Source organism: Protopterus annectens, chromosome 6.part1 (assembly GCF_019279795.1).
Source record: "Protopterus annectens isolate FY-2018-M chromosome 6.part1, PAN1.0, whole genome shotgun sequence".
NCBI classification, from domain to species: domain Eukaryota; kingdom Metazoa; phylum Chordata; order Ceratodontiformes; family Protopteridae; genus Protopterus; species Protopterus annectens.
In genome coordinates this window covers 436,922,740-436,936,072 of record NC_056738.1, presented here as the reverse complement: position 1 = coordinate 436,936,072, position 13,333 = coordinate 436,922,740, and the positions used below count along the sequence as shown (strand labels likewise).

Genomic DNA, 13,333 nt, shown 5'->3' with positions numbered 1-13,333 from the left:
TTTTTCTGGTAATCCGAACATTCTAATATTGTTTCTCCTCTCTCTGTTTTCTAAGTCATCTGTTTTGTTTGTCAGCTAAGTATTTTGTTTCAGAAGATATTCTTTTTGTTTCTTCTTCTTTGAGTCTCTTTTCAATGTCATTTAGAGAGGTTTTAATATTTACTATTTTTGATTGGTGCTGTCGTAACAGTTCCTTAAAAGTATCAGTCTATTTCTGGCAGTTTGTTTTAAGATTCTCTAAGTTTTCTTTAAAGTCATTCATCTTCAAGGATAGCTCCTGTAGGGTGGTTGTCATCATTTGGATTTCCTTTCTTAAGGCTGCATCAGGATGTGAGTTCCTAGAGTTGCTCATTTTCAGAGACTGAGATATTTTCCATGTTTTTCTGACAGAAACAGTTTGATGAAAGTCCACCAAAATTACTATTTATATAGTTTAACTGTTTATAAGTTTTTGTTATTATTTCTCAAAAAAAAACATTTTCCTGTTTAATTTAACTGGTTTATGGTGCTCTAAAGTTATGCTGCTTTCAGTATGCCATTCAGGCTCCACCCCTTTCATCGGTTAATTTTTTGAGAAGGTAAGAAGTGATAATCCTGTGCCAAAGCAGACCGTTTCCAAATGGTTGTCTCAGGCTATCACCTTTTGTTCTCTCACCACAACAAAACTGTTATTCGTAGGGTCAAGACTCACCTTGCAGGCCCTTGTCTTCATTTGTGGCGTTTTGGAAAGAGTTGGACTCTAGAAGTAACAACTTGGTCCTCTGTGCATACTTTTGTAAAGCGCTGTAAACTAGATTCCTTCTCCAGGTCTAGGACAGGTTTTCCTAAGAGAATTTTCCATATGCTTGTGGACCCTTTCCCTTCCACCTCCCAGTTATATTAAGCTATGTTAATCTACCCATGTAGTTAAGGCTACTGCAGTACTGATCAGTATGAAGTACATAGTAAAGCAGTGTAAGTGAACTTACCATAACAGTACATGTTTTAATGATCACTGCTGAAGTAGTCATCCCTTCCCTCCCTACGCCCCCTTATTTTTTTGAATTTTTTTTTTTTGTAATGCAGCAGTGTGGACATGAGTTTTTTTTTCCTGGCAATGTCCTCTCTGGGATTACCCTCCATCTCTTAGTGGGCATTAAGGCTCTGAAGAGCTTGTTGCCCAAACCTGATTTTTTAGTCAGCTGTTGTATCCCATGCAGGATATAACCCATGTAGTTAAGGATACTGCAGCAGTGATTATTGAGCATTTCCTGTTATGGTAGGATTACTTGCATAAATGGATTTAGATGTTCACAGATGCTTAATTTTTTTACTTATGTTTTATCAAATTTATTAGAAAAGACAACCAACTTTTCATTTTGTTCTAAGCTAGGTCAAAAGGTCTCAAATGTTACCTTGTGTAGATGGCTATCTGAATATATTGCATTCACATGTCCATCAAGCAGCAGGGCACTGATGTCCAAACTGGGGGCATATTCTATTAGATCCATTGCTACTTCTGCAGTATTCTTCAAAAACTCTTTGGCATTTTCACTTCTGTGATTTGGACTATGCTGCACAGTTTTGTATGATACTATAAGTGGATGTTATCTCCAGGTTGAGGCCCTGCTTTCGAGTTGCTGTTCTTAGGGGCATTCTTGAATGATTCCACCCAGGAATTCTAGAGCTAAGGATTCTGTCCCACATTTCAAAGTATATGGATAAAATAATGTAAAATATGGAAGTTATTTACATGTTTGCCATAACACTGGACATTCATTATCCCTAATCCATCCACTTTGACAACCCACAATCCAAATGTTCATGAATCTCTCTTCGTTAAACCTTGTATTTTTATCCTGAAGCTTGCCTAAAATGTCTTAGTGTCTTATTGCCTACTATTTCCTTTTATGCTTTAGGCAGCAAACCCAATGAGAGATGTATTGAGGGTCCGGTGCATCATGTTAGCAGCAAAGAACTAGAGTGCTTGAACATCTGCAGTTGCCGGGGTAGATCCACCTGACTACAGATATCCCATAGTTTGAATTGGATGGGCTAGGTATAATGTGGATCAAGTGTTGTGGTAGATGCATAACTTCCATTTTTAGGCCATTTAAGTGTTTAATTCAAATTTGGCTTATTCATTAAGGTTTGTGCTTCTGCAGTCTCTGCCCATGTGAAAGATAGCAGCTTATCTTCTCTTAATACTTTCCTTGTAAGTGCGCTTCACTTAAGATCTCGGAGACAATACTCGCTTAAGGGAATTGAACTTCATGTTGTAGAAATTGTGTACTTCCTTCTGAAATGGTAGATTCAGCAGAGTTAAAATAGTTGTCATGGACCACACTATATTCTTGGGTACTGTTACGTCTGTGTTAAAAGGATTCCAGAATTACAATCCGTCTTGTAAACCACTTTACTTTGGTATGCCACATTGAAAGGTTGCAAGTGGAAAAAAGGCAATCTTTCACCCCAAATGTAGTTTCTGCAATGACTTTTCATTTGCCAGTAGTCTTTGCAAACTGTCAAAATAATGGATTCCAGATGTATATTATGATCACAGAGAACTCTGGCACTGTACAAGAAAGACTTAAGATTTCATAAGGATAGAGCATGTATTTGTGCCTTTCAGAAAAGGGAAAGAAGCCCAAGCAATCAGTCATACAGATTAAGTGGTTGACGCACCGTTTTGTTTTTGGTTATAACAAATGCAGGAAATTTGTTCAAAACACATTAAGAGCTCATTCTACTTGGGTAGCAGTTGCTTCAGCATCATATTTTATAAATGTGTGTACAGAAGATATTTGTAAGCTACAGCATGGTCTGCTAATCATGCTTTCAGTAAACATGCACATAATTATCTTTCCTTATTGGGTATTATAGTACAGCTTTAGGACTTACCCTTATGATCGGATACACTGTTACAGCAACATATCCCAAAGCAGATTCTACAGTTACGTCTAATCTACCTTTACAGTAGATCATTGAGGAGTGGTTACTCTTGACAGTAAAGGTACTCCCCTCCTTTCCTCTGAGAAAGGTGTAAATTCTTCCTTAAGATGCTTCTGCACAGTTTTTGTTGTTTCTGTTAGGGTTTCATTGCTTATTAAATAAAGCGGTACTTGTGTATTATCACAACAGATTTTGAATGAGGCATAATTGTCAGTGGTGTCGGGAAAGGAGTGTAAGTAATATTGAAAAGGTGTCTTCAAAGTACTTTTATATCACATTGGGCAGGCAACAGGAACAGGAATAATGGAAAAATTCCTTTTCCTGCTTAGCGAGCATTACCGACGTGAGCTAACTTGAAATAAAATGAAGATGTCTGCTAGTATGGCAGCGTCCTTCTGCTAGAACATAAAACAAGCCCTTGTTCATCAAAATGACACATAGCAAGACAGCAGTATTCCTGGTTGTTGGAATTTGACTTTCAAGTTTGTTCAGGTTGGTAGTAAGTCTGTTATATTACTTTTGCCTTGATAGTTTGCACAGCTAAGCATAACTTTGAGTGGTGATGTTGCGTTTAGGCAATTTTTTCTTCTGCTGTGTCACTGTAAAATGCGATCACTAAAAAGGTGAGCTCCCGACGCTCCCCATTTTTTAACTTACCTGTCACTTAAAAAAAGCTTTGAACCGTAAACCACCGAGCATTGCAGTCAGTCATTTAAATCACCGAGCATTGCAGTCACTAATTGAAGTCCATGTGCATTGCAGTTAGTCAGTAATGCCATGCATCCACATTTCATGCAATTGGGAAACTGGTTGGGAAAAGGGAAGTTCCCCATGCTCATCAGTTTTTAGCTGTCCTGTCCCTCATAAAATGTTTTTCCCTAAATCCCCGACCATTGCAGGCAGTCATTTAAATCACCAACCATTGCAGTCAGTCATCAATGCCATGCATTACCATTTCATATGATTCAAATCTGGTTAAGCAAGTACCAGAATAGCCTCTTACAATTACAGGTCACAGGTCACTGCACGTTCCTTAACTGGTTTGATAAACTCCTAGCAGTGTTGAAAGTTTCTGAAATAATTGGAAAATTGGAAGGAGTACAGGTGTAAAGTTAGGTATGACCTTCATAGGGAGTGACGCAACTGATGAAAGTTATGGCTGGGATTGAAGAAAGTTAAGTTAAATAAAATGTAGATGTTGTGATTTATTGTTGGAATGACCACTTAACATTTGTTAACTGGGAAAGTCTGACTTGGAACAAAGCCAGTTTTTGCTGGAGGCCCGGGGAGAAGCACTCCAGACATGTCTTTGTAACGTGGGAGGAAACCGGAGCACCTGGAAGAAATCCACGCGAACGCAGGGAGGACATGCAGTCTCTGCACAGAGGGCACCCTAGCTGAGAATCAAAACAGAGAACCTCTTGCTGTGAGGTGACAATGTTACCGCTGCACCACTGTGCCGTCCAATATTGTAGCTGTTTTGGAACAGCTGGTGTAGTATAGTCAGGAGGTATTTAAAGCATTGTACCAGACTTTCATAAAGTACCAAGTCGGATGTGAATGAATTCACTCGCAACCTCTTTTATGAAGTGTTTCACAGTTTTTATAACTTCTCTGAACTCTAAAGCTGTCAGTGATTGCAGTGGCAGCATTACCCTCTGGTGTAAACACTTCACTATTTGTATATTGCATATGTTTATCATACAACTACTTTATACTGTGCTTATGTAAATTATTTGTATTTGTCTTTCTAGTTCTTTTGTTTCTAGATCACTTCCATAATAAGAATTGGAGTAAGGCAGAATGGAATGATTTTCTTTGGACTAGTGATTTCAGTATGTCACACTGACTAAATGCCCCATATAGGTTCTTTGTTTGGCCATGAAAACAAGTTGTGTTCAGGTTTCAGGGGGAAAGAATACAACTCTTATTAGAGGAGGGGCACAGGAGCAAAGCCGTTTGTAGCATCATGTACATTTGTTTACAACTGTCATATGAAAACTTGAAAAAAATATTTTTGATATTCTGAATAGTCATGCCTGCTGGAATGATTAGTATTTCCTAAGATGCATATATATTTTTATAGGTAGGTGTGTGTGTGTGTGTGTGTGTGTGTGTGTGTGTGTGTGTGTGTGTGTGTGTGTGTGTGTGTGTGTGTGTCTAAATTGCTTCTTTATTATGGTGAGTATGGTTGTATTTTTTTTTTTTTAAATATTTGTTTACATTTTACATTAGGTATTTTTGGAGAACGTATTCACACTAGGATCTCTCAGAAGACATGGTGGATTACTATGATATTTTGGAAGTCTCCCGCAATGCCTCACAGGACGACATTAAGAAAGCGTAAGTTAAACTGCTCAATGAATGCTGTGTATTAAATGGTGTAGATGTTTCTCTGACTGTGAGTAGCTTAGAAGAGTATTAGTATTTTTTCACTGAGGTTGTTTCTGTTCTTTATAGATGGCAGTTCAAAAGTGCAGTCAGTGCTTGATGTAACAACATAGTGATTGAGGTGTCATTAGGACTGATATGTTTGTCACACTACCCTCTAAACTAATTTTCTTTCTTTAATGCTTGAATATCCTGGATAAAATGGCTGAGATTCTTCCACATGTAAGCACATTATGCAGAACATTTCTTATGAAATATTAAAATGTGTTGAGTCATTCTGAAAGCAGTTACTGAAATGCAGAAAGTGGGAGTCTGACTTTAACAGGAAAGTCTGTATGCTCTATGCACTACACTTTTTTTTCAAAAAAAAAAGAAAAAACTTGGAAAAAAAATTGTAATGATGGTTAGACTTGAAGCACATAGTACAATTTGTAGTCACGATGCCACATGAAATGAAAACTATGTCTGGTGTGTTTGAGTAGATTCTATGAAAGCTGAACACTTGCTGATGTTCTAAATATTAATCACTGCTCCTGTAGCCTAAGCTGTATGAATTATATCCTGCAAAGCTATAATAGCTGGCAGCTTCTAAAGTTTCATGGTACTGTCCATGCTGCAAACCATTAATCAGCTCAAGCTGACCTGACTAAAAAAGAAAAGCTTTGGGTGCCAATCCCTCCTGAGCTTTCTTGCCACCAAAGAGTATGCTCCTCTGAGGCTTTCGAGTATCTACATTCTGCATGTGCTGTTCTTTTGCTGGGCAGATGAGCTCCCCTTGAGGAAAAAACTTCCTTTTACAAAATTGTTTTTGGAGAAATTGTGCTTTTTAATGTGTTTTTGTATAGAAAAAAGTGATTTTAAATTTTTGCTGGCTTTTGCTGCTTGTTTTTCCTGGTAAAGAGGTACCTTTTTCGGCCTGACCATGGAGCAAACTGCCGGTCCCACTGTCTGTCGTTCCAGCCACAGAAACAAACAATCTGAAGTAGGAGATTCATTTGTCTGCAACCTGTGGGTCATGGATCCGATATCGGATCCGAACCGGCATGGTTTTCCAGCTATGGATCCGAGCTCTCAGCTCCTCCCCTCACCCATAATGCCCTGCTCTCCCTACATGACCTCAGATCTAGTTTGCCGCACTGGTGACCAGATTGGTTTTATTAAGATTTTCTAGTGCTAAAATTTAATTTTTTTTGACAGTTTTGTGTGAAAGTTTAGGTTCCCTTTTTTGTAGTTAAAGTTGTTTAGTTTTATTAATCTTTATATATTTAGTTTCCCTCCCCTCGCTGGTAGCGTAGTGTGTGTTTGGGCCTGTGTTGTGTGACTAGTTTACTTTTACTTTTTTTAGATTAGTTTAAGTAAAAGCTAGGCTCTTAGGATGTCTGAACAACCTAAGGCTATTTTTTCGAAGTGCTCCGAGTGTGGCCATAAGCTTTCCCCTGCTGATAGCCACACTCGGTGTGTTCGATGCCTTGGGGTTGAACACCTCACTTCTGGATGTTCCATTTGTGCAGGGTTCAACCCCAGGGCATTGAAGGAGCGGAGGTCTAAGCTGGTCCTGGCGGGACTTTTGCCCCCGGACTCGGCTCCGGCTTCCGCTCCTTCGGGGGGTACCGTGTCTACGGTTCCCTCCTCTCCAGCTCCCCCTCCTCCTCCTGGGACTCAACCTCCCTGTAGTGGTTTGGAGGAATGGGAAGCTAGAAAGAAGGACCGGAGGGAGAAGCACCATAAGCGGCGGGCCGAGACCTCTGTTTCGGCCCCGCCTGCCAAGCGGGCTTCTCCCCCGGCCTCATTGTCTGCTGGTTCTCCCCCTCCTCGGCTCCGGTCACCCATGTGCTTTTCACCGGGACCTGAGGAGGAGGAGACCCGATCTCCGTCGAGGCTATCCAGGAGGCACTCAAGGCCTACCTCGGTGGCCTCGTCGAGATCGACTTATAGTTTATCAGACGCTGATCTGGACCGGATGATGAGAAGGTTCATCCAGGCCCAGATGCAGATGGGAGTGCTCTTGCCCCCCCCCCTCTAGGGGGGAGCTCGACCCCTTTCTTTAAACCTATAGCTCCTTCTCCGACCCGCTACCCGGGTTCGGAGCAGTTGGTGCCGAGCAGCTCGGGCGGGGTGGGCGGCGCCGATAGTACTCGGTACTTCGGATCCGACCCTGCCCTCGAGTGCTTCGGATCCGACCTCTCGGAGCCTGGATCCGAGCTTCGGATCCGGGGGGATCAGTGCTCCTTCGGCGCTGTCTGTGTCGGAGCGCACTGTCCCCTCGGATCCGTGCGCTTCGGCGCCGGCTCCGATCCACTCCTCTGATCCCAGGGGGAGCCGATTGTCGGATCCTTTGGTCGAGGTCGGCTCCCCCTCTGCTTTTGATGTAGTGGAGAGGGCCCTGTTGAGGGTATCCGGACCCCCGGCACTTGCTTCGGCTCCGTCCCGCGCTCCATCTGCACTGGGCCAGGCTTCCACCATCCGGCCATTGGGACAGCCCGCTCCTTTGCCCCAGGTCGTTCCTTTGGAACAGGTCACTGTTTGCGAGGAGTCCTCTGACAGCCCCCCGGAGGATGCCCCCCGCAAGCATACGTGCAAAAGGAGGCACATAGACTCCCCCGAGTCTCTCACTGAAGACACGGACTTGGAGGAAGGGGAAGGCTCCCCAAGATCACCCCCTGAGGATGTCTCATTTGGAGACATCATGGAAATGCTCCGCATAAGGGGGGGGTGGTCTGCCCCCAAGCCTTCCTCGGACGAGTCCGTGTTCTTGGAGGCATTTGAAGCGGGCCCGTCTACCTCTTGGGTGTCCCCTCCTGCCGACCCCCTGGTGGACCTCATTACCACCAGGGCGTGGAAGGAACCGGACACCGTGGAGCCAATCCCAAAAAGGCCCGACCGTATACTCAGTCCCCCGACTGACCGTGCCCATTGGAGTAAGGGGCCTCCGGTAGATGCCATGTTGACGGCGGCTGACACCAAAAGGGAACTTGCTCAGGAGAGTCCCTCAGTCCATCCCCCGAGCAAGGAGTCTCGGATGATGGACCGCTTGGGGAAGCGGATGTTTAGTTCAGCGACCTTCTCAGTAAGGGCGCTGAACTACCTGGCACATGTGATTAGGATGCAGCGCGATCTTATCAAAGAATACGCTGCATCCCCCCCAGAGTCCATGTCGGAGGAGGACAAAGTGTTGCACTCCACCCGTATGGCCACTCTCAGGTCTGTCACTAATACCTCTATGCGGTTACTGTCCCATGCTACGGAAGGTGCCGCTAGAGCCGCAGGGGCAGGCCTAGTTACCAGACGTCAGGCCTGGCTCCGTCATTGAGATTTCACGGAGCCCTTCAAGGCGTCATTTGCGAACGCCCCCTTCGATGGTTCTGCCCTCTTTGGCAAAACTGTTCGTGATACCTTGACCCAGAGCGAAAAGGACGGGAAGACGCTGTCTGCCGTCGGAATCCGCTTCTCTGTGCCCCAGAGGCCCTATTCTAGGAACCAAAAGGGCCAGAAGAAGATGTGGTTCCGGAAGTCACAGCAATCCCAACCCGCTCCGGACAACCAGTCCTTCCGTGGCAGAGGAGGACAGGGAGGACGCCACCCCAGGGACAGAGGGGCTCCCAGGAACTTCGGGTCCAGAGAACCCTTCTCTGAAGGGTTGCCCGGCTGCTCCACTCTGGAGGCAGTCGGGGGACGTTTTTCGGAGCACCTAGCGGCATGGGAGTCCATAACATCAGACCGCTGGGTCCTCCAAATCATATCCAGAGGATACCGTATCCCATTTCGTCACATGCCAAAATTGAAGTCCCTCCCCGACGTTCCACCCGGTCAGTGGGAGGCCGCTTTGGCAGAAATTGGCCATCTGCTAAAGAAAAGAGCCATCCAGCCCGTCCCCCCAGACCAGATCGGATCAGGGTTCTACTCCAGGTTCTTTTAGTGCCAAAAAAGACGGGGGATCTAAGACCAATTTTAGACCTTTCACTCTTGAACCTGGCAGTTCCCAAGGAGAAATTCCGAATGGTTACGTTGCAGTCTATTCTCCCCCTTCTGGGAGAAAATCACTGGATGTGCTCCATAGACCTCAAGGATGCGTACTACCATATACTAATGGACAGGCACTCCAGGAGGTTTCTCCGCTTCCGGCTGGGAGCCAGTCACTACCAATTCCGGGTCCTTCCCTTTGGTCTCACTACAGCCCCCAGGGTGTTCACCAAAGTATTAGCAGTGGTAGCGGCCCACCTGAGGCTTCAGGGGGTGCAGGTCTTTCCTTACCTGGACGACTGGCTTCTCACCGCCCCAACAAGGCATCTACTATTATTGGCGCGAGACTCCTTTCTCCATCTTGCTCCCCGTCTGGGCATCACAATAAATACAGAAAAATCCAACCTAGCACCCACGCAGTTCATAGATTTTATAGGTGCCAGGTTAGACACGAGACGATTAAGAGCCTTCCTCACTGCGGACAGAATTCAGAATCTGCAGCTCCAGGTGCAGGCCATCCTCCACTCCAGCTCAGTTCCGGCGGAGTTGGTCCTGAGGGCTCTAGGGTCCATGGCGGCAGCAATAGCGCTTCTTCCTCTCGCCAGGTTCAATATGCGCATCCTTCAATGGACACTCCTAGTTCAGTGGTCGTATCTTGCTCTTCCTATGCATCATCCCATTGCGATCAGCAAAGCTTGCAAGCGGTCCCTCCTGTGGTGGCTACACTCTCCAGATCTCCACGGAGGCCGCCCCTTTTGTGCTTCTCCCCCTCTCACCACGGTGACCACGGACGCTTCCCGCCTCGGGTGGGGGGGCATTTTGCAGGCCGGACGGTCCAAGGCACGTGGAACGATTCAGAGACCTTACTGCATATCAACGTTCTAGAGATGAGAGCAGTGCTCTTAGCGTTGCTAGCACTTCAGGCCTTTCTTCCCTTGAGAACTATTGCGATTCAGTCGGACAACATGTCTGTCGTCTGGTATATCAACAAGCAAGGAGGAACCAGGTCTTACCCTCTTTGTCGAGAAGCCATGAGAGTGTGGGAATGGGCAATCTCCACCAACCGCTTTCTCATAGCAACGCATATTCCGGGTCGGTCCAACATCCTTGCGGACAAACTCAGTCGCACCATTCTCACCCCTTACGAGTGGTCTCTCAATGCTCAGGTAGCGAAACGCATCTTCGCACGGTGGGGAACTCCTTGTTGCGATCTTTTTGCGTCTCCCTCAAACACCAAGTGCGACAGTTTTTTTGCTCTAATACCTCCTCCCGGAGATACCCCAAGAGACGCTCTGGTGCATGCTTGGCCATCCGGTCTTCTTTATGCTTACCCCCCCTTGCCTCTGATGCTCCAAGTTCTTCAGAAAGCCTCTCGGTTGGGGTGCAGTATGATTCTCATTGCCCCATTTTGGCCTCGACAGATCTGGTTCCCTTTCCTAAGGTCTCACTCAGTGAATCCTCCTTGGATTCTAGATCCCATTCCGGATCTGATATCTCATCCATCCCGCTTATCAACCCCGAATCTGGACAACCTGAAGCTGACTGCTTGGCTGCTCCAGTTCCACTCCTGATCAGGACTCCCGGTATTTCATCCCCAGTTAAGGCCATCCTGGTGGTGGCTCATACCCCTTCACAGTTCCCCTTCCTCTGGTGCTTGACTTCTTAACCACTCTTTTTAATGATGGCCAGCAGTTCCACGGTCAAAGTACAACTTGCGGCAATTTCTCATTATCATATTGGTCACGACTCCAGTCCACTGATGTCTGCCAAATTGTGTAAGATTTTCCTAAAAGGTACTTTTCTTCTCAGGCCCCCTGTAAAGCAAGTGGTTCCTCCTTGGGACCTTTCTTTGGTCCTTCAGGCCTTGACCGCTCCCCCCTTCGAACCGGCGGCGACGGTAGATCTGAAATTTTTATCTTTCAAGACTGCCTTTTTAGTAGCCATTACCTCGGCCAGGAGAGTTTCAGAACTTCAAGCCTTATCAGCCAAGCCTCCTTACTTGGTCTTTCATCCGGACCGTGTATACCTCAGGACCAACCCGTCTTTTCTTCCTAAGGTAGCTTCTGAAGCAAATATTAATCAATCCATTAACCTCCCTGTTTTCTTCCCTAAATATCAAAACAGGGGTGAATACAAGCTTCATTCCTTAGATGTTCACAGGCAACTTAGATTTTATCTAAACAGGACAGCTGGTCATAGGCAATCCGACTAGTTGTTTATTTCCTTTGCTAAATTTAATTTGGGCAAGCCAATTTCCAAAGTCTCATTATCACGCTGGATCTCGCAGTGCATCTTATTGGCTTATCAAGCTTCTGGAAGGCCCGCACCGGAGGGAGTACATGCCCATTCAACCCGGTCAATTTCTACCTCGGCGGCATTTAAGGCTAGGATTCCTCTGGATGATATTTGTTCAGCAGCCACTTGGGCTTCATCTCATACCTTTATTTCCCACTACAAGTTGGATATTACATCTAGGGGTAGAGCATCCTTTGGCTCCGGAATATCCTTCCATGATGGCCGCCCAAGATTCAGGTAGCTGGGGACTCTGTCCCACAGGTTGCAGACAAATGAATCTCCTACTTCAGATTTAGAAGTTATGTACTCACCATAACGTTCCATCTGAGTAGGTGTATTCATTTGTCTGCAACCATCCCGCCCTCCTATCCCCCTGGCCTTTTTCAGTTTCCTGCATATTATGTGTTACCCTTTTCAGGGTGTTCATGCTGTTGGCAAACTCGATCTGAGGTCATGAGGGGAGAGCAGGGCATTATGGGTGAGGGGAGGAGCTGAGAGCTCGGATCCATAGCTGGAAAACCATGCCGGTTCGGATCCGATATCGGATCCATAACCCACAGGTTGCAGACAAATGAATGCACCTACTCAGATGGAACGTTATGGTGAGTACATAACTTCTAATTCCGTTTCTCGAAACGGGCGATTGGATGTGCTCTATAGATCTCAAGGATGCATACTACCACATCAAAATGGCCAGGCCATCCAGAGATCACTTGCATTTCCAGCTGGGGGCCAGTCACTACCAGTTCCGAGCTCTGCCCTTTGGTCTCACCACAGCCCCCAGAGTGTTCATCAAATGTGTGGCAGTGGTCACGGCTCACCTGAGACATTTAGGATTCCGGGTGTTTCCATATCTCGACGACTGGCTCCTCACCGCTACCACCAGGCATCAACTAATTTGCGCCTGAGATTAGACTATCAACCTGTGTTCCAGGTTGGGCATAACCTTAAATTCCAAAAATCTGCTTTATTGCCATCGCAGCATATTTCCTTTATAGGAGCAGATCTAGACACCACCACCTCCCTGGTCAGATTGTCTCTAGAAAGAGTAATATCTTTGCGAAGTCAAGTGTCCCAGTTGCTAATGGAAAGGAGAGTTCCAGCATTCCAGGTCCTGAAGCTGCTAGGTACACCATGGCAGCTACACTTATAGCGGTTCCTCTGGGACGAATGCACATGAGGATACTCCAATAGCTACTATTCACACAGTGGTCTTATCAACAGCTTCCAATGTCACACAAGTTTATTATGACAAATGCTTGCAAAAAGGACCTTCTTTGGTGGTTGAACAGCCACCAAGTTACTCTAGATCGCCCATTTATACTTCCCCCTCCCACAGCCACTGTGACCACGGATGCTTCCTTGATAGGGTGGGGGGGTTATTTCATGGAAGAACTGTCCAAGGCACTTGGTCAGACATGGACTCTCATTTGCACATCATTGTCTTAGAGTTGAGAGCAGTGTTTCTAGCGTTGCAACACTTTCACAACTCTCTACCTCGAGAGACGATTGCAATACAGACAGACAACATGTCGGTAGTCTGCTACATCAACAAGCAAGGGGAAACCAAGTCTTACCCCTTATGCCGAGAGCCCCTGAGACTTTGTCAGTGGGCTGTATCCACCGGGCACTTTCTGATAGCAACGCACATACCTGGGTCATCCAACGTGATAGCGGACAAACTGAACAGAGCCATTCTGTTGCAACACGAGCGGTCCCTCAAAGAACGAGTGGCGGAAAGGATATTCCACAGATG

General features: G+C 45.7%; 1 protein-coding gene across 4 annotated transcripts in view; it reads left to right on the top strand.

The window, feature by feature from the left end:
- Positions 1 to 13,333, top strand: part of DNAJB2 (DnaJ heat shock protein family (Hsp40) member B2) — a 2,030,098-nt gene that overhangs the window by 337,808 nt on the left and 1,678,957 nt on the right. For all 4 annotated transcript variants that reach the window (XM_044075865.1, XM_044075867.1, XM_044075866.1 and 1 more), the window contains exon 2: positions 5,167 to 5,274. In XM_044075865.1, the coding sequence (XP_043931800.1) occupies positions 5,210 to 5,274 (65 nt within the window). In that variant the 5' untranslated portion in view covers positions 5,167 to 5,209. The remainder of the gene's footprint in view (positions 1 to 5,166; positions 5,275 to 13,333) is intronic.